The sequence below is a fragment of the Poecilia mexicana genome, unplaced genomic scaffold, assembly GCF_051168715.1.
Source record: "Poecilia mexicana isolate PSO_F unplaced genomic scaffold, ASM5116871v1 scaffold_2, whole genome shotgun sequence".
Classification (NCBI taxonomy): Eukaryota; Metazoa; Chordata; class Actinopteri; order Cyprinodontiformes; family Poeciliidae; genus Poecilia; species Poecilia mexicana.
This window is the reverse complement of record NW_028263371.1, coordinates 11506132-11533117: the sequence shown is the minus strand read 5'-3', so window position 1 is coordinate 11533117 and position 26986 is coordinate 11506132. Positions and strand designations below refer to the sequence as shown.

Sequence of the window (26986 nt, the reverse complement as noted above, 5' to 3'; positions counted from 1 at the left end):
CAAGGAGTCGCACATTTATGGAACACTTTATTTACATGGCCCTTCACAGTGTAAAATAGAAACTTTATTTATGGAAATACTTACAAAAAGGCCATTTTTTCCACTGAACATTTCTGTTTTTCTTTTAAATAGTACTCTAGGGTTATTTACATCTTTACAGTGTATTCAAAATACTCTTTTGGTAGCGGCCTCTTCACACATAGAAGACAAGTATGGCAGATTTTGGTCCCTATCCGGGGAGAGTTTGCAGAGGAAGAGGGGAGCCACTGGATTCGGAAATCAACTTTTGACCTCTGGACCCAAAACAAGGGTCAGTTTGTGTACATTTGAGAACGCCGAATATGGATTCCCATTCTTTCTCAGAAATTGCAACAACAACAACGTTTTTTTTCCTCTTTTAAATTACATTAAATAATAATTCTCAAATTTACACAAGTGCAATTGCGGTGAAGTGACGAAGTTGGTTTGAGATCAGTGGCCGACAGGGGGAGAAGGGGGTAGTTGATGGGGGTTTGTTCAGTAATTTGGCAGGAACCAAGACCCCTCTTCATCATCGCTTCCAGCTCACGTTGCATATCAGCCCTTTCGGGGCTTAAATAAATAGGTGGGGGAGGGGGACTCGATGTTATTGCTGACGCTGATGCATTAATGACGGTTCCTGAGCTTTTTGTCCCTGTTTTCATGACCTACCTTTGCATTTAGTTTGCTGTAACTCTGCTTCGCAGAACAAACCTTTCTAGGTTTAAAGGATCCTTGAAAACCGCCGACTTCGTCCGACACCTAAATCATTACGTCGATAATCGACTACGGTGACCTTGAAATCAGATTCTGTCTGTTCGAGAGCCGAGGAGCGGAGTGCCTCTGGTCGGTGGAGTGTAGAAATTCGATTGGAACAAATCGGATTTCCTCTCATGTAAGAGAGTAATACCTACTACGTTGCGGTGGGGGAAGATGATGGAAAAGAAATTATTGTGGAAGGAAAAAAAAAAACAAAAAAAACATCTTCACTGGATCCCTTACGACCCTGAGATATCTGGAAACACGCAACGCTCAGACTGAACTCTGTCCGCCACATCTTCACAGGAAAAAAAAAAACAACTGAACATCTGAACATCACACTCATCATCATCATCAGATCCTCCCTGGGACAAAAAAAAAAAAAAAGTCTTCAACTCCACCCGGGTCATGAGATGCGATCGCTCCCGTCTTGATACCCGGCCCTGTAGATTAAATGTCAAACCGGGGATCCCTCGGTATTCCAGATCCCGGACTCCGCTGCGTCTCGTCTTTGGGTCTTGGTTGAGGAGGGGGGGAGTGGTTGTTTCCACAGGGATGCGGAGGGTTTTATTATTATTATTGTTATTATTATTAGTCTGTGCAGTTTGAGTTGGTCTCAGAGCATGTCCACGTGGTTCATGGTGTTGGATCGGTTGTGGATTTCCTCGAGGAAGTTTTCCAGCTGCTCGATGAGAACTCTCTTCTTAAACCTTTGACGATGAAAAAAAAAAAAAAAAAAATTAAAGTTTACATTTTCAACGTCGTTTACACCTACTGAAAGCTAAACTAGATGTTTTTCGATGACTAAAAGCTTAGAGCAGCTGAGTTGTGTTTGGTTTGTTCGAGTTAATGAGAATTTAAAGTGGCTGACGAGTGCCGGTGGTTTTAACGTTGGTAAAAGAATCTACTTATAGCTCTAATTATCACTCTGGGCTGTGAGAAGAAGTGCAGCTCTGCTACCTGGCGGCCTCTTTGATGATGTTTTGGAGGAAAATGAGCCGAGTGTCCAGCGTTCCCTGGATCTGCTTCAAGAGGACGAAGATCTTCTCGTAGTCTGAAACACAAGAAAGGCAAAGTTCCTTCAACCCAACTCCTTAAAGAGAAAAACTTAATCCTGTTATTAATTGAATAATGATTTAAGTCATGCTCAACTGCTTAGATAGATCAGGAAAAGCTACAGCGCCCCCTACAGTTATGAATCACACACTGCCTCTCTTCCTGTCCTAACTAGATACAATTTATCTTTCACTAAAGTATAAACGTGACACTGAGGCCCATTTCTCCAAGCCACTCTTCAAAATTGGAAAAACAAGAGAACATGCTAACCAAATATTAAAATTGGCTGTTGACTGTAAGTCAGGAAAAAGCTACAAGGACATTTCTGCTCACCTGAAACGTGCTCATGTCTACAAGCGCATATCAATAAATGAGAAAAGAATTAAAAATGTCATTTATTTCAGAAATTCAATTTAAAAAGAGAAGCTTTATCGCCTGAGTGATATGTTTCAAGTGTTCATTTCTGTTAATAACAATGACTTACAGCTTGACAAAAACAGTAATTTGGCATTTGTTTCAACCGCACATTTTCCTTCCACTAAACTTTCTAATAATGTGCTCACGGTCTGTCGGCCACCATTTCTGCATGACCAGTCCTGATCCCCCACATGTACGTACGTCTGCCAGGTTTTCTGATCTCCTTGGTGATCAGCACCCTCAGCTCGTTGTTGACCTTCGTCGTCTCGCCATGAATGTGCTTCTTCAGGGCGGCGGGCGACAGGAAGCGGGTCGTCTGGTCCTCCATCAGCACCATCTCCACTCCTCCCTCGCCGCCCGGCGGCTCGCACGACCCAGGCACCCCGTTCTCCTCCTCGTCCTTGTGCCGGAGAAGCTGCGGGTCGGCGGTGGTGTGGTTCTCCTGGAGGTCGGCGGGCCCCGACGGGTGGTCCACCTCGGGGTCGGAGTTTGTGTCAGGGCTGTAGTGGTTCTGATTCAGGTGGTTGATTATCAGCTCAGGTTCTGGCGCGCCGTCATTTAAGTCCATATCTACGGGGTGAGAGAGTTAGGAGATAGGATCAGTTATCGATCAGGTTTAGCTGTGAGAAAACGTCGATGAGGCGACGGAAAGCTGATCTGCTCGTCCATTTTCATCTATTTTGAAGGAAAGACCGCGGATTTGACCTGTCGAGTGCCGTGGGCTGGCGGGCGGCGTCACCGGAGGCGTGTAGGCCCGGCCCAGACGCAGCAGGGGCGACATGCAGCGCCGTCTCTTGGGACCGCCGCCCGGCATGTTGCTGCTTTCTCCCGGTCGCTTGCCCTTGTTCTGCGGGCCGGTCACGAACTCGTCCGCCTCGTCGATCATCATGCCCTGCGAGGGAAATCGAGTGGTTGCATTTTACTTTAGGAAGTACTCTTCCCTTCTACGTAAAGGCTGACGTGAACGGGGCGAGGCGCACCTTCTTGTCCAGTTTGAAGGGGTTTCCGAACGTGTGCAAACGCTTCGGCTGTTCGGGATCTGCGTCTCGGAGTGGCTGGGGGGCAGATTTAAGGAAGTCTTGGTAGTTTCCCATCTGGGCGATTGGCACGCTGTGGAGCTGGTCTGGAAACAACACGAGCAGAGGACAAATTAAGTTTTAATTTAATTTTCAGTTTATTTGCAGCAGAAATCCTCTGAGGAATAGTCTGATGACCAATTTTCAGCTCGTCGGAAACTTATTTTTCCAGAAGATGAACGCTACATCCCCTATGCCCTGCAACCTTCTAGTATAAACAAGACTTTTTGGTGCAGATGCCCTTAAGAAACTCAAAGTTTGTCATTGGAAAATAAATCCGTTTCTATGTTGTCCGTCATTCAGGCTGCAGGTGAGTGAGAGAGAGCAAGTCTGACAGCGGGAAGGCTAAATATGTTTAATTATTTCAAGCTTTCAACCTCTGGCTTTCTTGGAACTTAATGGCAACATTTTGAAAACCTCACATGTTTACGTACAATTGTCATGCGACTTTTGGATAGACTTAAAATGTCGCAAAAAAGAAAATGCAAATTAGATGTGTTTTCGTCTACTGGTTTGGAGCGAATCAAACAGGTTGCACAAAGCATAATTTTGTCAGAAGTTGATGTTGCGCATGGCTATAATAAACGGGAACAACTCAATTGAGCTCAAAAACTTGTTGGGGAAATTTCCGTCAGCCTTTTCAAATGGGATACTTCAAAATGAGCATATTGATGGAAACACTGTTTATAGTTAGAATGAGGATATAAATTCACCAAAATAATATACAAAATCCTTATATACAAATACGCAAATTTGAACATACAAATTCAAAACTACTGATCCAAAAAGGAAATTAAATGTTGTTGTAACTCATTAGTTTGGAAATTTGAATTTTGTATTAATTATCAATGAAAGATCACTTGAGACAGTACGACTGAAAAAAATAAAATAAAATAAAATAAAATGATGTTGTATAATTTTATGTTACCAGGGTTTCTGCAGGTTTCACCATCTCAAATTTAAGACTTTTTAAGACCATTATGGATGAAATTTAAGACCTGTATTACGACAGGAATATACAAAAGAAAATTGCATATTTTCTATTGTAGTGCTAAGCTTTATTTGCAGAAAATCTCCGTAGCATTATACAGCATCGTCCAGTCAATTAATGATGAACTTATTTACCTATGATAGATCCAAAAAAAGCTAGCCAGCAAGCAAGACTACAGCGGCTAGTTAAACTCAAGGGAATGTAATGAAGATGTCTGTGCACGACTCAAACGTTTGGCTGAGAAAAATATATTACACAGAATATACAAGATAAAATACACCTGTGATTAACAAATTTAGGGTCAACTCTAATGAATTTAAACATCTTAAGGATGTGCGGACACCCCGATTATAGTTCTTGAAGAGAAATTGGCCAAACGTCGCATCATCAGGTGAAATCTTTACTAAAACAGAAGACTGGCCCCAAAGTTCAGATCGGTGCATTTTACAGTAACATGAAAGTCCCGTCTCCACAGACAACATACCGGAGTCCTGCCCTCGTAAGGTGCAGACGGTGGTGTTGAGCAGGTTCCTCCTCATTCGGCTGAGCTGATCGAGCAAGTGGCTGCGTGGGATGTCGTAGGGATTTCTAAAGCTCTGAGGCTTCAGACCCTGAGGAGGCGCAAGGTAAGAAAGGATGGCAAAGAGAAGAGTGAGAGATAAAAAATACAACCAGCACTTAAAAAAAAAAAAAAAAAAAAAGCAGCTTTAAAATGCTGTTCTACGAGGGAGGACACTCAGGGATGTGAGGAGAATCACAGAGGATGCTAAAAACAAAAACAGCCCTGCTGTATTTTATCCATCCTTTCTTACTTTGTTGAGCAGAGCCAGGTGGAAGCCCTGAAACTCTTTGGGGTTGAGCTCCAGAGTGGGAGCGGGAGCCTCTCCTGTGAGACTCTGCAGCTGCTGGATGAAGTCCCGTCTCTGCGCCAGCGAGATGCCGCCGCCCCGCCATCGCACCTTGATGCCAGGCTCCAGAGCGAGTTTCTTCCCGATCGAGGCGATCAGGCGGTCGTACTCGATTTTTGTCTGGCAACGTGACAAAAAAAAAAGAAGTTATTTTTAACAAAGTCATTGCAAAGGAGTAACAGAGGAATGTAAAATTACTGAGTCGTCAAACCTGCTGACTGAGCTTCTTCAGGTAGGACACGACGCTGTAGCTCAGACCGTACTCCATGTTCTCGGCCAGGAGGTTCGGCGCGCCCATTATCCTCAGCGCCTTTCTGAGGGACTGAGCGACAATAAAGAAAGAAAAGGGAACATTATTTATTTCTTTTGTTTCAAAAAATGAAGTAATAATTCAGTTTAGTCCGAATCGACTTACCCCGATATAATACGGAGGCATGGTCTTCAGGTAGTTCTCAAAGGACTGCCGCCATTTCAGAGTGGGCTTGAACTTGTGCACTTTAATCAAGTCGTCTGCCAGAGAAGCACAACATCGAAACAATGTTACACACATAAAGTACCACTGTTGTTGCTACTGCAGCGTTATCTCATAACCCCATAATAACTTGTTCAAAATGGATTAAATACATTTTCTAACTGGTATTTCTAAATAAAGCTGCCAAAGAGCTCAGACGTTACCATGAACTCGTCATGGGAACGAATACCTTTATTCGTCTTGTGCTTTTAATTACGCATTTAAAAAAAATACCATTCCCAACTAAAAACATATATATATATTTTTAGTTGGGAATAGCTGTATAAACAAAAAAATATTTTTACAAATAAGAATTACATATTCAACTTTGACATTTTCTTCTAATCTTCGCAAACACTCAGTAATTATCCTGCTTTGTCTTCTCACAAACCAACATCGAAGTCATTAATCAATTAATTGAAGATTTATTTGCATCTTTTAAGGTACTTCTAATATTGTACAAAGACATGCTTAAGTTGTTGAATGAAAAATCTGATGAATGTGACCATTTCTTTAGTTTTGATATAAAGAAAAACATAAAAAAAAAACCCCAATTCAAATAGAGGATGGCTAAATTTTCTCATATGACATGTTGATATATCCATATAGTTTCCCAGCCCAATAATTTAGCAATAGCTAAACTCTGGATTTTTCTATTACATCTATTTTTAAAACTTTAGAAATCGTGCAATGCTCAGCCAGAGTTTCACTCTGGAAATTTCTTGAGGTAAAAATGAAAACGCGTGGAGCCGAGTCTTACCCAGAAGTGGCAGGAGGACGGGGTAGTTGTAGGGCATTACAAACAGGTTGACGCAGTTGAGAGCTGTGCTAGCCTTTAGGTAGCCAAAAGGTTGACCCAGGTCACTGTACTTGGCACTGTTACTTACAAACACCTGCAAAAAGCAAACAGAAACCGATCAGTAAATCAGCAGCGACATTTGAACTCGGATCGGCAAACAAAAGACTGAAGTACAAAAGGATGTTACATTGGTAAATTGCTCCATTAAGTCTAAATATATAATAATTAAAACACATTAGGACGTCTGCAGGCTAGAAATAAATGTCTAAGAGTAACTTAAATGTATCAGGATTAAAAGAAAAGGCTGCTGTCTCTTTAAAAGAAGTCCTCTTTAAAAGTGTTTGTTTCAGAAAAATCCTGGAAGAAAGTCAATGTGGGTGAACAGGACAGGAGTCTGGAGATGGAACATCTGGCTCCAAACTATTCACGTCAGGAAACATTTTTAATAATCAGAAGATTTTCTTTTTTTTTTAAATCCAATCCTCTGTGTCTGCTTAAGCTCATTTCCTCCCCGTGTTTATTGTTTGGTCCATTTAAATTCAGTCAACATCAGACCCAGTGAGAGGCTTCTGTAAATAAATACGGTGGTTTAGCAAAACTCCTGAATATTTTCCAGTGCAATTTCTGGACAGGTGTGCTGACGGCAGGAAAAAAACAAAAAAAAACAAACAATCTGACTTTTCCCCGTGTGTGACAGTCCGGCTGCCGCTGTCAAACTTTGATCCATTTGGGAGCACACACACACACACACACACACACACACACACACACACACACACACACACACACACACACACACACACACACACACACACACACACACACGACCGGACGTGTGACAGCTCACAGTTTCTCATCTCTGCCTTCTGTTCTCAGCAGACTCATCCGTCAGCTTCTACCCCCTCGGCTTCGCGTCGCGCAGATCGTGACGCCGAGAGAGGAAATGATGCGACACACCGGTCATTTCCACATGAAACGCTTTTCACTCTTGAAGTTGAAGCCACAACGTTCAGGGTAATCTGCTGAGATTTTATGTGACAGGTCATCACAAAGTTGAGCGTAATTTTTAAGACTAATAAATGCTGCCAAAATGTTTTACAACACGAGAAGTGTTGTGAAAAAAAAAAAAAAAAACCTTTACAATCCAAAGAGGCATTTTTTTTTTTTTTTTGCCTTCAGTTTAGCTAAAACAGATTTGTTCTTTTTCCAGTTCAGAATGTAAAAAAATTTGTTTAAAATTTTAACAGAACATTTTTTTGTTTGTTTTTTCTTCAATTGAACATTTAAAGTTAATGGAAAATTATATTGCAAAAATGCATGTTTTCTTAAAAACCTTTTAGGGAAAAGTATAGTTAATAAAAAATAAATAATGCATTATTTCAATATTAATGTATTTTCTTTTTGTGCAAGTCTTATATAAATAAGATTAAATTATTAAAAATCCCATTTTAATAATTTAATTGTCATGTGAAGCACATTGAACTGCCTTGTTGAAATGTGTTACACAAATAAAACTGACTTTAACACGTTACTCAGTTTTTGTATTTATTGTGGAATAAACCTAAAACAAGTAGTAGTAGTAATAGTCTCCATCCATATGTATAGCTGTTTAATAAAAATGCACCAAACACTTTTCAGATTTTTTTTCCCGTGCTAAATTGTACGTTATTTTCGATCCACAATTATGCACATCTTTATGTTGGTCTATCCCACAGTCAGGTGTGAATATGTTGCAAGACAATGCAACAAGTGAAACAATTAAATGGTGCAACAGGCCTGGTTTTACAATATTCAGTAAAATATGCTAATTTTGCTTTAAGAGTTAATTGAAATGCATTTGTTAATACTGTTGCAAAAAAAAACAAAAACAAGTTAAATTCAATTCAGTTGAAAAAAATACGTAATTATTCCCAAAGGAAATTAAACCTTGTAAGTCGTCTTCAAAGAGTCATTGTGGTAGCAGTCCGTCTTGCAATGAATGTGAAAAGGCCTCTGACTGAAGACACTACAGCTGTGTGACGGAGAAATTTCTGGGCAGCAGAGACGATATTTCTCAGAAGCACGTAATCAGCTGCTAATCCACCACATCTGCTTTTTCTGCCCCTCTTTAAACATCATGACAAGCTACACTGATAATAAAAAACATGTTATAAGGATAACTAAAAGATAACACTCCATGTGTATTTGGAAGAAATGTTCTCATTTATGCAGAGCCGTGCTAAATGCACTGGTTGGCAAAAACTCTCTCGCGGTGATCGGAGTGAATTCCTCCCCGTCTCTTCCTCAGGGAACGTGTGTTTCTGCAGATAGCTTTACCCACACAATAACTCTGAAGAGGATGCTTCAGTTTCTTGGCCTGACAGGTGACAACAGCCGACAGCAAACTGAGCTCAAATTCTTTCACTTTCCCAGTGTCCAGTTGGACCAGTCGCAGCCTGCAATTATCCAGTGTTTTGGTATGAATTGTGGAAAAACAAACAGCAACAGCCAACCTTTAAGACGGCGCTCTCACACACGGTTTTTGTCACTGATCAGCTGAAATAAAGTCTGAAACTTCTCACAAAGAACAACTACCAAGCCATTCAGTTTGCACAATCAGAGCAAATTGGTATCTGGACTTAATTGAGATTTAAAACCTTAAAAGAAAGATTCCCAGCAGTCCAGCAGCGTTCTTAGGAATACAATTCTCTCCTCTCGGAGAGCAGCTTTCTGAGGCGTACCTGCCAGCAGGTGTGAGGGGATTTCCTCTCCAGAATGTACTGCGTGAGCGGCGAAGGCTCCAGCTCGTACTTGTCGAAGGGCACCTTGTCGATCACCATGGGCTCGGCGTCCGCACAGGAGAACCGGACCTGGGGGTGGGCCGAGCGGGGCGGCTGTGCCGGATTACAAATGACAGATTATTATTATTATTATTGCTATTTTTATGGATAAAAACAGCACACACTTTTACCTTTTTAAGGAATATTTAGTCTACTGCTTAAACTAGGATATCAGCAACTATGGAGGAGGATTATACAGCTTTCCCCACCACTGATACACAAGTGATCATTTCTACTTACCATCTGGAAAAAAGTATCCACATTTTGTGACGATCACAAAATTCTGTGTATTTTTTATCAAATTTTATGCAACAGATCAACACAAAATAGTAAGTGAAGTGGTAGTAGTAGTAAAATCTGAAAGACTGAAGTTAAAATCAAGGCTTGATTCAATTCAATGCTTTTAACTTCTATCTTTATTATTAAAGGTGCAAATGTTTTGGGGTTTGCTTCAATTAACTTTAGAGATCTAGAGATGGAAATCATTAACGGCACCTTTTAATTATTTTCTTTTTCTTTTTTTTTATTTAGTAAAGTAAAATAAAGGAAGCTGCATACAAATGACTCACACTTTTAGATGTGCATTAGAAAAGAGCCTAGAAAAACGCTCTTGCATCCTAATAATACGCGACTTTTTGTTCCAATAAAATCCCAGGAAAAATCACTGGTGTTTTAACAGAGCATCACATTAAGCTTAAGAGGCATGGATACTTTATGCTGAAGAAGTATGCATAAATAAGTGAAAATCATGTTTTAGTGGAAAAAAATGATCTATATACTATGTTTGTGTCTCTCTTACTAGTGTTGGAGAGTTCTGGTCTGGCCAGAAGGCCTCAGGGATGGGCCAGTGACCGATGGGGACGCCGGTTTTAGGGTTGGGTCGTACGTAGATGAGCTTGTGACAGCAGTGCCAAGGCTGCAGGCCGGATTTCAGCGCCTCGGCTGGAGCGTCTGCTCAAAAACGGAGAGAGAAAGGTTCACCCGTCGGCGAACCCAGGCAGAAAGGTTTCTGGAGGAATGAGACGACTGAACAGTTCTGATATGCGTGTTAGCGATTAACCATGAAGGTGGGAGGTTTGTCCTAATGAATTCAGCTCAGCGGATTAAAAAAGGTGAGCGGGAGAAGGCAAAAAAGCTTCTCGTTTTATCAAACAAACGCAGCACAGCAGATGTCAAGGAGGTTTCTTCTTCTTCTTCTTTCGTCGGAGACAGATTTCACAGAAACGTACCTTCTAGTGGAGGGGGGTCAGGTCCGGTCTTTTCGAAGTTTATCACCACGCCGCTTTGGATTTTCTGCACGAGAGACTCCAAACACTGATTCAACATGCGCTGGGAAAAAACACTGTAGGAACGGCCTGCAACACACAGAACACACAGGTTAGCGTCGACTTCAGGTCAGTGAAAAAGTTCAAAGTTAAACTATGAAGGCTCAAACAGGACATCTTGGCTAGCTTGATTAAAGCTAACGCAATATTTAGTCTCGTTTTAGTCATTCGTAGGTTTTTTTTCTGCTAAACATAGAATTGCACAAGACACAACATCGATTACGAACCCATGAAAAGAATCAATGTGAAACACGATCAATCTGTTGCTAAGCAACAGAGTGAATCCAGAGATAACCAAAGATCGTTGCTGGAAAGTTTCTTGAAGCTCTTAGTCGGATGGTTCCTGAACTTTTCCAGTACCGTCCCAGTAAATGTTTCTCCGACTACCAGTAAACTGACAAACAGAAATCAAACTTGTTCACCGTCTTGTAAATCAAGGCCATCACACCTTGAGAAATTCATACCAGCTCACACCTAATTACACAACATCAGCACTTGTTCCTGGTTCACCGCTTCATTAGGCAAAACGGGCTCTTCAGATTTTCTCCACTTCATTTCTGTGTTTGACGCAAACAGCATCACGCCCATCTTTTAGCTATTTGCACTTATGTGTTAGCCCAGCAACATAAATGATGGACTGATATCGAACTAGGCAAACTCAACTGTTGCTGAACTCTGTGACGCTGCGAGACGTCCAAGAGGCCAGTGCGCGTTTCTATTTAAGTTTTGAGAAATACACAAACTTTGATGCGGCTAAAAAAATTTACGTCATCCTATCGCAAAAACTTTGATCTTTTTCTTTAAGGATCTTTAGGCTCAACCTTTGACAGCCACATTGTGGACAGAGGCCTCCGTACACGGGGTGATCAAAAACATGTTTTCCCAGTTGGCGCGTTTCTATTAAGCCAATTTATTTTCAGAATTCCAATTTGTGCAATTTTATGGTGAATGGGAAAGCAGCTAGCGGCTGATGTTTAGACCAATGTTTAAGCATCGGCCGATTGCTGGTTACCCAAAACTAAATAAACCGGGAACGATTCATCAATGCACCCCTAGAGCGTACGGAAGAATTGGTGCCATGATAAGCTTTGAATACATCTTAAACCATTTTTCATATCAGTTTTCTCACAAGGCCACAATTCAGATTAAAAAAAAGTAAAGTGATCAATCAAAGTTGACCTTCTCATCAGTTACAGCCTCTCGCTTCACCTTTAGTGACCCCTCTGTGCACCCATTCACTTCCCTTTTCACTCGCCTGTGGCTTTGTGTCAGCTCTGCCATCAGCAGTAACGGGCAGGCGGCATGAGCGCCGCGCGCCGTCACTGACAATGGAGCCGTGTCATGTTCTGGATTCAGAGCGCCGTGCGGTACCCCGCAGTTCTCCCCCTCTCTCTCTCTCTGACTGTGCTCATCTTACAACCCCTGGCAAAAAGTATGGAATCACCAGTCTTGGATGAGCACTCATTCAGACATTTCATGCTGTAAAACAAACTCAGATCAAAAACATGATACAATATTAAGGTCGTTCCAAAGTGCAACTTGTTGGCTTTCAGGAACACTCAAAGAAATGAAGAGAAAATATTGTGGAAGTCAGTGAATGATACTTTTATTGACCAAGCACAGGGAAATAAATATGGAATCACTCAATTCTGAGGAAAAAAGTGTGGAATCACTCAAATTGGAGGTAGAAAAAAAAGGACACACCCAGTCTATTTCCTTTCCCTAAATGGACACCTGCCCCAGATTAGATGTGCCCGTTAGTGTGCAGTTCAAAACACCTGCAGTCATGACACCTTGGAGGGCTACTGGACGAAGTGGAGTGGTGAGAACCATGGCTCCAACAAGAGAAATGTCCCTTGAAACAAAAGAGAGGATTGTGAAACTTCTTGAAGAAGGTAACCCTTCACGCATGGTTGCTAAAGATGTGGGCTGTTCACAGTCAGCTGTATCCAAGATATGGACCAAATACAAACAGCATGGAATGGTTGTTAAAGCCAAGCGTACTGGTAGACCAAGAAAGACATCAAAGCGTCAAGACAAACAACTTAAGGCCATTTGTCTTGAAAACCGAAAAAGTACAACTAAACAGATGAAGCATAAATGGGAGGAAGTTGGAGTCAATGTATGTGACCGAACCGTAAGAAATCGCCTAAAGGAGATGGGATTTCAATACAGGAAAGCTAAACGAAAACCAGCATTGACACCTAAACATAAAAGAACGAGACTCCAATGGGCTAAGGAGAGGCAATCATGGACTGTGGATGACTGGATGAAAGTTGTCTTCAGTGATGAGTCAAGAATCTGCATTGGACAAGGTGATGATGCTGGAACTTTTGTTTGGTGCCGTTCCAGTGAGATTTATGAAGAGGCCTGCCTGAAGAAAACAACCAAATTTCCACAGTCCTTGATGATATGGGGCTGCATGTCAGGCAAAGGCACTGGGGAGATGACTGTGGTTAATTCTTCTATCAATGCACAAGTTTACATTGACATTTTGGACAGTTTTCTCATCCCTTCAATTGAACAGATGTTTGGTGATGATGAAATAATTTTCCAAGATGACAATGCATCGTGCCATCGGGCAAAAACAGTGAAGGCATTCCTTGAAGAAAGACACATTCAGTCGATGTCATGGCCTGCAAATAGTCCAGATCTCAACCCAATTGAAAACCTGTGGTGGAGATTGAAAAAAATGGTCCACAAGAAGGGTCCAACCAGCAAAGCTGATCTGGCAACTGCTATCAAAGAGAGTTGGCACCAAATTGATGCAGAATACTGTTTGTCACTCATCAAGTCCATGCCTCAAAGACTGAAAGCTGTTATAAAAGCCAAAGGTGGTGCAACTAAATACTAGTGATGTATTTTGAATGGTCTTTTGTTTATGCGTTTTTCATGATTCCATACTTTTTTCCTCAGAATTGAGTGATTCCATATTTATTTCCCTGTGTTTGGTCAATAAAAGTATCATTCACTGACTTCCACAATGTTTTCTCTTCATTTCTTTGAGTGTTCCTGAAAGCCAACAAGTTGCACTTTGGAACGACCTTAATATTGTGTCATGTTTTTGATCTGAGTTTGTTTTACAGCATGAAATGTCTGAATGAGTGCTCATCCAAGACTGGTGATTCCATACTTTTTGCCAGGGGTTGTAAAACTGCCGCTAGCATCGTTTCTGGTGTGTTCCTCCCGCCAGCTGGAGGAACAAGCCCGCCTCTATAAAGCGTGAATATATTCTTTAAAGCAGCTGCCATGTGGGCAAAGCTGCAGCGGCGGCGGAGGAATCTTCCTCTCCTTAATCACCAGTTCAACAAAGCACTTTCTTACTGCTGTGCTACTGCCTCGCCGGTTTGAGCTGGAGGTACTGAAGACGTACAATGTTTGAGCAGAGTTTATATCCCCCCCCCCTCGGGCAAAGTTATAAACACAGCAGTTGCATGTTGAGAGGAAGCCCAGGGATCTCCCTAACTGGAGGAGAAAACAGCTGTCAAGACGAATCGTTTTCTCCAGCTTCAAAAAGGCCCAGAATATATTACCCTTTTCTCGTTTGGCACTGACAGATGATTCATCTGTTGTGCAGCAGGATGTGTTTAACAAACAGCTATTTTGATGTAGTGTTATAAATACTTGGAGCCTGTCCCGGCTTGTTCCACCGGTGCTCCGCTGTGCGGCCCGGGCTCACTTCTTCTCTTCACCGAATTATGACAAGCTGAGCGCCGCAACATGAAAGCCGCTCCGGCAACTCGGCAACCAAAACTACAAACGGTTTGGTTCATGATTTAAAGTTCTTTCTAGACGTCATTTGAAATTGGACCCGTCCCGGGAGAGCCAATCCCCGTAATCAAAGACAGCTTTCAGTTCAGAGAATGCCGGAGAAGAAACAAGAGTGCAATAAACTGGTATTAAAATTAATATTAAACAAAGATGAGCACAGACTGAATTTGTTCAGGGTTTCATACAGTTTCTATATAAAGATTCAATGTTTCTTCCCAGGAAATTTAGGTGTTTTAAAACCATTTCTAAAAAAGGTGTGAACTACAAATACTAAAAAAAAAAAGACTATGAATTCATTTTTCTCACTTTCAACACGGAGCCTACAAAAATATGAAACTGAAAGAACGGAGTTTCTGTAGGTTTCACTGACTCTGACTTAAAGCTTTTTCAGACCATTATGGATGAAATTTAAGGCCTGTATCACGACACGAATGTGAATATTTTCTTAAGTAGTGGTGGCAAGTTGTTTTACCTCTTTACCAAAACAAACTTTAATGGATGTCTCTGCCATTTTGTGATGTACCAACACAAAATGGAAGGAAAATGGGTTTCTTTTGTTGCGGTACGACAGACTGTTCAGAAATTAAGTCACTTCTGAAGGCAACTAGCTATATGGATCTTTATTTAGGGTCATCAGAGTAAAGTGAGTTGGTTTGAAATGGTCAAAACTCTTTAGATTTAAACTGAACATATGAAAACTACACATAATTTCCAAATTGTTCCCAACCTCTGTGTTGATCCATCAAATCCTATTAAAACACGTTGAAGTTTGTGGGCTTAGCATGACAGAATGGGGATAAGTTCAAGGTGAATCAACACTTTTGCAAGGCACTGTAAAGACGGATGAATGTTCAACAACGGGATCAGGAATAAAGTGAGGATAGACAAATATTTCTACAAATAATTTACTTAAGTTCTATAGATTTTTTTACTTTTGCAGGCCGTGTAGAGATGCTAAAGCCGTGCAAACATACCACATGCTGTGTAACAATAAAAAATACAAAAGCAGATTTACATTTTAATGTATAAAATAAACAATAAAAGCCCATTTAATACTTTTTAAATGGTCTTTAAAAGGTTTTCTACACTTGATGAGCTTCATTAACATCCTGGCTGGTTATTTTCGGGGCCTTGGAGTGATTTATTGCTGCTATCATTTTGTCTGGAGGTGCGGAAGAGAAATGGCACAAGACAAACCGAGGTCATTTGTCAAAACACTCCCATGATGCACCCGAAACAGGAGCTTTCAGAAAACCTCACGCTCCTCTTGAACACAACAATCGTCTCTCAGCCGCCACCTCAACGAAACTCGCCCAGCAAGCAAACTGGTTTTCATGAGCAAGCTTAGCGGACAGATCCTTTAACCACCAGAGTAGACGCACTGCTCGTGAATGAGAACTTCACCAACCTCCAGTGACCTCACACATGGGTGTGATGGGAGAATCGTCGGGCGGGACACCGCCGAGCGGCTCTGGCTCCACCGAGGCGTTGCCGGGGATACGCAACACCAGGGCAAACAGTCGCTGGTCCCAGCGAAAAGGCTCCTTGGTCAGCTCGCTCCCTGGCAGAGGGGTGGTCAGAGGCAGATGGAGCTAGAGAGGGGAGGACATGACGACACGCTGAGATCTGAGAGATTCCACTACGTTTTTGTTTTTTTTAATAATCAGGACAGATTTCTGCATCTCTACTTGCTGATGACTGTCAAGGGCAGCTTTGAAACTAAAAACGTTCTGGAAACGCTGAAGGCCACCTTGTTTATTCATGCAATTATCAAAACAAAGAGAAAATAAAATGAAGCACATTTCTCATTTCTTATCATGTAAACAGAGGAGCTAACATCCAAACTACTACCATCAGGTGCAACTACGCTTCACCACACACAACTCAAATATACCAATTCTTACACTGGCTCCTTCCATTAGGTATTACTATTATATTACTGAAAGGCACAGGAATTACATTTAATTATATTTTCATATAAGTCTATATTTTGTTTTTTTCTTTTTAGTGAAAAAAAATCAGCTATATTAACTTATTAATTCACGTTGTTGGTATTTCTCCTCATGATTAAAATGTTCCTCATAGAAATAACCAGTAATAATCATCCACCTCTATTTGCAAGTTCAATCATGTTGTTGCTTATGATCTCTGAACCGTTTTCATGTTTGCCATTTTTGAACACTAAAGGCAACAAAAACACGATCATCTATACATACATCTCTGTGACTATTTTATTCAGAATTTGCAAGAGAGCTAAAGATTTAAAGGTACATTTTAAGATAATATCCTCCTTCATCTGTGCAAAATTATTTTGAAGATGCCTGATGAATAAATTTGTTTGAAAATGTAGTAAGATGATAACGATGTAGAAAAAGAACTACAGAGAAGTTCCACATAAAAAAAAAACATTGTGAGCACCTCCTTTTTCCCCCCTACATTTTAAAAATCAAAAAGTTGAATTATTTCTCCTTCATTCTACAATTTTGTTAACTTTTAAATATAAAATTGATTCCGATGACCATAGAAACAACCCTGATCAAAGATGCTTTCCTGCAGGCCCCGCCCATCAGCAGAGACCGCATGCTAAATTCTCTCAGATGCTGATTAACAAAGTCCGACTGACCTCGTCTTGCACGCCGCTGCCGCCGGTCAACTTGTTGCCATCGCTGATTGCAATTATGATGGCAGGTTCAAGGAAGAAAGGGTTCCTCCCCTGTAACGAGAAAAGAGGCAGGGAAATCCTTAAAAAGAGCGAGAAGAAAAGCACCAACAAGCAGCACAAAGCGACATGTAGAGCGCCTCGCAAAGGTTTGTAACAATCACAGACCTCTATGAATTTTACTGCCACTTTGTGACACAAAGTAGAGCTCAGCTATGAAGTGGGAAGGAAATGCTTGTTTTTTCACTTGATACAGATGAAAATCCAAACGATTGTGACAGGTGTTCGTATTCAGAGTTGCCACAAGTCACATAATTAGTAGTTCAGAGCTGATGAGAAGATGGATGGAGCTAAATACAGAGAGATCCTGGCACAAAAGCTGCTCTTTACTGTAAACCAAGGCGAACACACAACGAGAACAAGCGAGAAAACAACGAGAACTGCAATGGAATGGTTTACATCAAGGCATGTGTGTGTGAAAATGTCCTAGTCAAAGTCCAGACCCAAAGCCTATTGAGAATCTCTGATAAGACGTGAAAACTGATGGTGACAAATACTCACCAAATCATATGATCTTGCAAAAAAAAGCTTGCAAAAAAAAACAAAACAAAAAAACCCCCTTTGATCTCTAGATTAAAAGTGCACCGATTGAAAAGCCTGATCAGCAGATTCCGGTCAAAGCTGATATTTTTGTCTGAAAAATATAGTGACCAAGCTGGCAACAGTGGGGTGACTATTGTTAACCATTGCCAGAATCACTTTGATTTCATGGCGTTAAGTTAACCTTTACTGAAGCCGATAAATGTACATCTGTAGTTTAATCCGAGTCTGAATTGCATTTATCTACGTCTACATTTCCTGTCCCCTCCTTCCTCCAAAACGACAGCGTATTGAAAGCTCTTTTCTGCCCGATCCTGGAATATTTCCTGACATCTGCACTCCACACAGAGCGTGAAACTGGAGCAGGACTGCATTTATCACAGCGCATCAGCCTTACGGGATCTCCGCCGGGGCCTCGGGATCATGAGTTAACTGCGTGAAGCCCTCAATGCAGCCTGACAGGTTCTGTCAGCAAACAGCAGCGAAGGCGGCGGCGGCTCGCTGCAGTCGCACGGACTTCACAAAGGCCGTCCTGTACCGGCGGCAGAGCGATTATTAATGGAAGAGGAACCGCTCAGTCTGGACTCTACCTGTGGGCCGCGTCCGCTGCTGAATGACGGATCTGTCCGTGTAACCCAAAGCAAACAGAGCACGAGACGACCGAAATCTGCTCTGCTGGAGGTATCCATGACAACCTAGTTATTTCTCCATTTCTGTCCCCCCCAAAATCCTTTCATAATGGGAACTTTCTTGGCATGCTAATGAGTCAGCAATGGGTCTAAATGGCCAAATGATTTTTGATTTCAATCGTGTCGCATCTGCTCCCTCGGCTTTAATAGCTGCTGGGCTGTTTTTCTGTTTAGATCATAATGGGCCTCAATAAACTCAGAACAGAACACAAGCTTGGGTTCCCCCTCCTCCTGCTGCTGCTTCAATGTTTGCTTATGCAAAACATTTTCTCTTTTTTACATTTACTGGTATTTAACAACAGATTTAGCAGGTATAAATGAGTTCATACAGATAACAGATTTTCATTAGATACTGATTAAGAAAACAAACAAAAAAAAGCATTGGCTTAATAATCAGGTAAGAACCAGACATCACTTTCACTGTGTCCTTGTCTTCTGCTCTCTGATTGGCCCCCATATGGAAACTGATCAGTGTCAGGATTACCCGCTTTGCCTCCTAAACCCCTCTTCTTCTTCTCCCAGGGGTAGAGTCATTGCAGATGCCTGGCAACCTGGAGGACTCTTTGTTACTGCAGACAGAGTCACTCCGGAGCAATATTAACTCCCCCAGCAGGCTCAGTCCCCTTTGTTATCGTGCTCTGGAGCTCTTTAAGGATCACTGAACGTCTTACAACTTCAGGCAGTTTATGAACGTTCAGATTAAACAAAAAAAAGCACAAAAGAATGAGGTGGAGCGAAAACGCTTGAACCACAAAGCTGACACATCCATTTTGTTAGGCTTTGATTTAACGCTGCTGGGGGGAAATTGAGCTTGAAGAAGAACAGAAATGATTGGTGTCAGAGTGCTGATGCAACATGTCAGGTTTGACTGCTCAAAAAAAAAAAAAAAGGAAAAGATTCCCCTGATTCAGTCTCTGCTTGTGAAAGAGACTCGTGTTCTACTCGCAGTGGCTTGCAGAAGGATTTATCCTCTTGAACGCTTTCCTGCGAACGTAACCCTCCTGTTATGTTCGCTTCTGAGGTACAGCAATAATGTTCCTGGGTCAATTTGACCCGGAGACTGTTTAGTCATGCAATGGTGTCAGAAACCAAAAAAATAATCCAAAACATTTTTGTATCTGGTTATTAACGCCAATACTAACAATTTCAATCAATATTTGTGCAATGATGTTTTTTTTATTTCTCACAAATAAAGGATCAATGACAACAATTTACTCATTTTTTTATGTCCAACGATAAACCTACACACAAAAAAACAATAATTTCCTTGAAATTGATCTTTTGTAAAAATGTTATATTACATTTTGATTTTTTTTTTTCCTAGGGCTGATCTTTATAATTGAACTTGAGACGCATATATTGTTCAGGGTCAAATTGACCCGCTGATTAAAATCAAGAAAAATGAGCAATGCAGAGAGTATTTACATTTCCCCCACTTCTGCTGAGTGTCCACTCAGTGTGGGTGGAGTTTGCCCACGGGAACAGAAAAGGTTCATGTCAAAAGTTGCACGAATACCTGATTTCTCGCAGTTTCCTAGTGAAGTAAAGAGAGAGTGCATGCACGTGATCATGTATGTGTGTGGTGTGGTGTGTGTGTATGGTGTGGTGTGGTGAATTATGCTTCTTATCTGCAAGGAAAAGTATAGAATTGGACATTTTTTTAATCTTTTTTACCCTTCAACTTGACTGCCGGGTCAAATTGACCCGCACAGTATCCATGTGATATGTAGACGAAAGGGGGGGGGGAGGGTTTGGGGGGGCAGAAAATGTGTAAAATTAATACATTTTCAATTTATATCTAGAGTGCACCTATTAAGACAAATAGAAAAAGTACTTCCAACTATTAAAAAAAAAATTAACTTTAAAACAGGTCAATTTGACTGTAACTAACAGGAGGGTTAAATTAGGATTTTTTTTTTTTTATCACTTGATAAGGCAAAACAAAAGTAGTGCATAAGCCCCAAAAGGGGGAAAAAAAAGAGGATTCATGGCTTTTAAAATCTCAAACTGGCTTTTCTGGTAAATAGTTTGCATTTGTAAAGAGCTCCATCTAATCTTGATGACTCTACAGGACTTTACGCTGACGCTACAATCACCCGTTCACACGCCGATGGTGGTCAGCTACATTGTAGCCAGGGGTGCACCGATTGCAGTTTTCTGGTCAATCGCCAATCTTTAAAAGCTTGACATGCTGATACATGTTTGTTTTTTTTTTCTTATAAATGGACAATGTCTGGCGTTAAAAGTTCACAATACGTATTTAACATTCCAATCTGAAAAACACTGAACAATACCTGTGAAACAAAGTTGACAGCCCTCTCTTACGGCTGAGCAAAAGGGGACAATGGCTGATTTTTAAGAGGTACATAAGGTTGTCTTCACTTGTAAGTATCGACCAATCGTTCAAAATTAAACAGGCAAGGCAGGGGGAACGTTTTTCCCAAGGACACTTCACCGCCTCAGAGGTGTGTTAGAGATCAGAAGTCAGCAAACAGCATCATGAAAAGCAAGTTAACACAGCAGAGGTCAAGGAGAAAACTGGACGACCTTTACCACATGGACAGAGCAAAGGGAATGACCTGACTGGACTGGGGATGGAGCGATGTGAAAATCTGGGCCGATATATCGATATTGCTTTTATGGCCGATGACCAATTATTACTGATTATTGTACATATTTTCCTAACCATTTTGACAACTTGGAAAAGACATAAAAATAGACACCACTGACTTCAACACTGCTTCAGTTAAACTACCCATAATCCTGTGTTGCTTCATCATCATATGTCGAAACAAATACCATATTGTCTGCACTATAGGGTGCACCGATAAAAAAACCAGACTATAAGGCGCATTAACTCATTAACAAGACACTTAAAGCACAGTCGAAAAACTGTATGTTTTAACACACTAGAGGGGGCTGTTTTACTCTAGAACAATATATAAGGTGTTGTTTTTCTTTTTTTTTGATAAGTGCACCTTATAGTCTGGAAAATATGGAACCACATAACCAAGGTCCTCCACTTCCCTCTCCAGAACCAAAGGGCAAAAAATGGGAATAAATATCGGTTGTTGATATCGGGCACCAGTTACAGATATGTTAAAAAAATGAACAATATCGATGCCGATGTTAGTGCTGCTACATCGTGCATCCCTGAACTGGACCCTTAGTGTTTCAGTCCAAATCCAGACTTTAATCCAACTGCAAAAAAATTATGTCTAACCAAAAAAGATCCAAGTAAATCAAATGTGATTGTAACATGAAAAAAATATGAAAGCTCAAAAGCAATAGTCTGCATTTAAACAAGATTTAAGCAGGTTTTATATCTAAAACCTGCGTCTGTCTTGTTCTCATTTAATCTCACACTGTGCCCATTAGCAGCTTTGTTTTATGGAAAAAAATAAATAAAACACGCTTTCCTGGAGGAAACAAAAGTTAATGATTAAAGTAAAAAAAAGCTGAAGATGTGAAATGCACTTCTACATATACTAACACAAGCAGCAGCTATGCAGACCATAGAGGACAAACAGTGTATCTGTGTGTGTTGAACGGACAAAAACAAGTGAGGTGAAGCTTCCCCACTGCCTGGTTATAAAAAAGGAAATATTAGTGGATGATCTGCCTTTTTAAAAGCATGAAAAAAAGATCCCTCTTAGAACACAACAGTGTAATTACAGCCTCTTAATAAGCGACTTCTTTTCTAACAGACATAATAAAGTAATAGTGACTGCGGTGGCAGTGTGCCATCTGTTTAACAAATGACCTCCTTAAGTAGCAAAAAGGCAGAGAAGAGGGAGGCGGTTATTAAATTATAATTACAGTCACACCAACCGGTCGTTAGAGGTCACCACAGACAGGTGCAGAACACACTAACCCTGACCTTGGTGTCTGCCGTTTGTGTTCGCCGGCGTGCGCGCCCGCAGCCCCGGCCAGCACGATATTCAAACTCCCGCGGAGCGTCTAATGTGCGCCGTGCGTACGGACGCGTTACACCAAGTGGAAGGTTCCTTTCAGCTATAAACGCAGGAAATGTTTCAGATTCGTCCTCAGCACTTATCTCCATGAAGGAAAAACAGATGTTAAAAAAATAAATAAATACTCTACTGACGCCAAGAGTCCAAGTTTATGGGACTGAACTGTACATGAAGCCGAGAATGACTCGAAAAGTGAAGTTCAAGTTTTAAAGCCGGCCGTTTGACTGTAGAAATATCACATGGTGAGGTGTTGCATATCCTGTGACCTGCTTCGCTGCTGTTCTCTCTAATGATGCCGTCAAAGTAGAGCCTCTCTGATCTCTATGAAGCGCCGCAAGGCAAGTGTTGCGATGAAAGAAGACTTGGACGCGCGTTTAAGGCGATCTGACAGGAAGGCAGTGGGCTAAAGCTGAAACTGTAAAAATGCCTCGCTTTCCATTTTTGCCCCCCGTCTTCCCAGTGCTTTACTTTGAGGAACTGCAGCTCATCTTAGACAGATGATGTCAGCTGGCACCACCGGTTGAAGCTGAATGACTTCCAGATTCTGTTGGCTTGATGAGGATTTGGGCTCGAAGCAGGGAGTCGAGTCCGCTCTTCTTAGAGACAACATCTGTCATTTCTACTAGCAAGCCCCGCTGTTATTACTGCTTGAATTGTGGAGCAAAGTATTCATCCTCCTTTGTGGATGAATACTTTGGGATTTGTTTTAAGACTATTTTATGGATTAATGTGAAAAAAAGAAAACACTTCAGACTAAATGTCTGGAGGCTTCTTCCTGTCTACAAATGAGTTGTTTCTTACTACTGTCACCACATGCTTGCTCGAAATGAGTAATCTTTTACGGATTAGCATCGTCCTAAATCTGACTTCATGACTGAATTATATGAGCATGAACTGCACTGATTTTAAGCTAATTGGGACGAATCAAAATATACATAAGTGAATAAGAATTTGGTGCTGTATACATAGCCTGAAAAATATACATTAAAGCAATAGAACGAATGTTTTTACAAATAGATTAGAGCCTAAATCCTTAGAAAAAACTTGCTTAAAAATCTGGATAAGCAGCTTAGAAAGTTCATCGACTTGAAAGTCAAAAAAAAAAAAAAAATCAAATTTATCAGCCAGAAAGGCAGCGTGTCTCTTTCCCATGCGAGGTTTAGAATCATACAAAAATATGAATATAGCTCAACTTATTTAGCTGCAAATATGTTGCCCATATTTTTTCCCTCACCCCACTGAGGACGGAGCCGCTGAGAGCAGAAAAGGCAGCCCATCGCCGCCACGCCTGAAAAGTGGCACTGCGTTCTCAAGTTTCAAAACATCACCTTGACTCCTTCAAACACACTTCCCATCACTGTGACCAAACAGCTTCACCTTATCCTCCTGCGAGCGTAATAAAGCGCGTTCCAGGAGACGTTCACGTGTGAAAATTTCAGCCAAACTTGATTCACTGTGGACCGCGCCGCTGGTGTTTAAGCAGTTTCCAGTTTATGACGGAGTTGGTCATTTCTGGTTTGTTCTTGATCGTCTAAGTCGACTTTTTCAAGGTCAGACGGTTGAAACCTGAACTCAACTGCCTCTTCCAAAAGGACAAGATCTCAAAGTTTTTTTTAAATTTTTTAATCAAACACAAGTTCAAACTTGTGCTCTAATTCTTATTTTAAACTATTTGAAGATGCTTGTTGGGCCTCGCCAAAAAGAACAACTCCAACAAGTGATTAGGGGGCTCCAAATGAAAATATAACACCTTATTAACGGTGAAAGAAACAGATGTCACTTCCCTTTCTCTGCAACTAAGCTGCTGTTGTGTTATTCGACTGTGAGTGTGGGCAGAAGGGTGTGCGTGTTGTTGATGCTTGCACTATTGGGGTGAGGATGTGGACTGAAGGGGGGGGGGGAGGGGGGAGCTGATGAGTGGGCTTTTTGCACATGAACTTTTGTTTCCTCTCTTCGTCTCCAGAGGCTACGTACCTGGCCATAGTTGTCTATCCCAGTGACTAATCTATTGAGATTTAGTAAATCAAAAGCTGTCCTCAAGGACTGGCCAAATGTTGTGAGTCCGGTTGCTTGGAGGTTCCTCAGCTCTGTCATGAAAGTGGCATGGCTCTCTTTCCATCCGGCCTTTGGAAATAAACAAACAAACACACAAACAAACAAAAAGGTTGTTGTTAAACTTTCAGACGAAGCCATCCAAATTAAATTCTCTTTCAGGTTATAAATAGTGTGTTTAACTCGGCGGTCTTCACTCCTGTAACATGAATGTCACAAAAAGGCGTGCCCCAAAGCATTGTGTTAGGCCAGTTTTTTTTTTTGTCCTTCTGTAATTTCCAAAAAAGTTAATGATGCGTCTCTCCATCTCTATGCTGATGAAAAGAAATTGTGCAAACAGTTGCCCTAATGTTGGATTTAAGATTTACCGAGTCACATTTTCCATCTCAATTTAGTACTAATTGCAAAAAAGTAACTTGTTCACCCCTCTTAAAAATTAGATTTTTTTTTATAGAAACAATTTAAATTCAAGCTAAAAAAAAAAAACATTGCTGAAGCCACCCTCTTACTGACTATACTATTACTTTATAAATGCTGTTTGCATGTATTTATTATTATCAACTTCTTACTCACAGCTGAACTTTATACTCTCTAATTAAATGGGCTCCGATGTCCACACACACACACACACACACACGCATGCACGCACACACACTCACACAATTGCATTGGCATATTTTCATTTACAAATCAATAACTAGTTCTCTACCATTACATTTAGTGAGCAAGTAAGGCTTATGCTGACAGATTTATTCCATTTGGTGTTGGAATAAATATCACTTCCACTTAGAAATAAACACAACAGCTCCTAAAGTTGCACAGTTTAACCCAGCTGCAGGAGTTTTTAGGCACTTCATATTTTATTGCTAATGTTTTCCCGCTTTTATTTGATAGTCTCACTTAATTCGTAAGATACATTGTATTTACTCATCATTTTAGAAACAGGCCCCTTGAATATAAAACAATGTTTTAGAGATTAAACTGCATAAATAACTGTCTTAATGCTGTTTTTATCCTGTAAATATGTTTCGGTATTTTTTTCTTTCCCAGGCAGAACCACTAAAAGCCACTTCTGCTGTTAAACTGATGTACTTTTGCTTTTTTTCCTGTGGTTGCTTTCAGTCTTCTTGAGCCTTCCCGTTGATCGCAGCAGATAGCGATTCACACCGAGTACAGAGGTTTTCCTTCTGGTTAAAAAAGAAGCTGTTCCATTCCACTGTCACCACATGCCTGCTCAGGAGGAGGGATTGCAGAAAAGTCAACTATCCACAGGGAAACGGGTGGTCCCTTTAGATGGGTTACAAATTGACATAAAATGAATCAGTCTAAAATGCATTATGTTCAAGATAAATTGTCATTAAACCTAATTGTCTTTTTTGACTGGACTGTATTGGAAATTCATTGTGCATTTCTGTGAAACTGTTCCAAAAACATTTATTAAAAAAAAAAAAGAAAGAAAGAAAAAAATCTGTTAAGAAATGCATGCCAACAATACTTTGACAGCCCTACAGTTTGATCCATTTTTCCACAAGAGTTGTGCAACCGGCTTGGAATCAAATAAAGTCGCACAGTCTCCAGTGACAAAGAGTGGCAATTTTCTCTAAACAAGTAGGCTACGAGTCTATCACTCCCTCCTCTTCCTCCTCACTCCCCCCTCAGATATTACCTCGCTGTATAAATAACACCCAGAGTTCCTTGCTGCTCACACTGAAACAAAATGTCGGCCATGTTTTAAAAGGGGTATGAAAGCTCCTCCTGAAGATTTTCTCTACACGACTGACACAGTGATCACAACGTGGTGAAGCGGTGGGGAGGACAGATGTAAAGCTGGACATGACCCGAAAGCAAATTTCTACCTTTATCCCGAACGGAGCGTCCTCAAAATTTACCAACATATACCGGTCCCCTCGGCTCGCCGGATCTCTCCCTCTGAGCTGTGGAAACAGTATAAGAATTATGTACGGTTAACGAGAGATCAGCTTTGACAGGCGAGCTTTGCAACAGTACAATGACGATCTGAACTGCGATTTCCCCCCTCGCTCGGGATCTCCCGATATATCAATGTGTCCCGTTGTTACAGTACCTTCATAAAAGTCTCAACAGCGCCTTTTGCTATGTCCAGATAGGTAGTGCCCAGATGGGTGCGCTGGTTCATTGAAGCGGACGTGTCTATCAGAAAAAGTAAAACGGGCATTGTGATGGTAATGACGCGTTCTGCATGGACTTGGTGTCAGTACAACCGGCCAAAACGCAAAAAAAATCTTTTGTTCTCCTGCCGCCTGTCTCACCTCTCAGCTAGCTAGCTAGCTAGCTGGCTGGCTAACTGTCTGTCTCACACATTCTTTCAAAAAAGTGTAAGAATAGTGAGTATAGAAGCCCATTCCGGGAAAACTAAGCCTAAAACCTGGCACCCTTGGGGCAAGTTATTGATGCACGAGGGATTTTGATAATTTTGTATATATTTTGTAAATATTCCTAAGTTTCATAGTAACAAACTTTCCCTCTGAGTGAGTCCCTGCTTCTCCCTACACTGAATGCGCTGTACCTCCTCCACTGGTTTTA

The 26986-nt window shown here is 41.1% G+C and overlaps 1 protein-coding gene across 1 annotated transcript; it reads right to left on the bottom strand.

Moving 5' to 3' along the window:
- Nucleotides 1-14: 14 nt before the first annotated feature.
- On the bottom strand, nucleotides 15-26986 carry ints6 (integrator complex subunit 6). Its single transcript, XM_015001438.2, has 18 exons — nucleotides 26508-26986; nucleotides 26281-26358; nucleotides 24347-24496; nucleotides 17074-17163; nucleotides 15859-16042; nucleotides 10584-10709; nucleotides 10154-10305; nucleotides 9256-9408; nucleotides 6497-6629; nucleotides 5641-5735; nucleotides 5437-5547; nucleotides 5130-5345; nucleotides 4802-4928; nucleotides 3231-3373; nucleotides 2956-3142; nucleotides 2452-2820; nucleotides 1738-1831; nucleotides 15-1487 (listed from the first exon to the last, which is right to left on the bottom strand). The coding sequence occupies exons 1-18, from the start codon at nucleotides 26616-26618 to the stop codon at nucleotides 1394-1396; spliced, it is 2613 nt and encodes an 870-aa protein (XP_014856924.1). The 5' UTR covers nucleotides 26619-26986; the 3' UTR covers nucleotides 15-1393.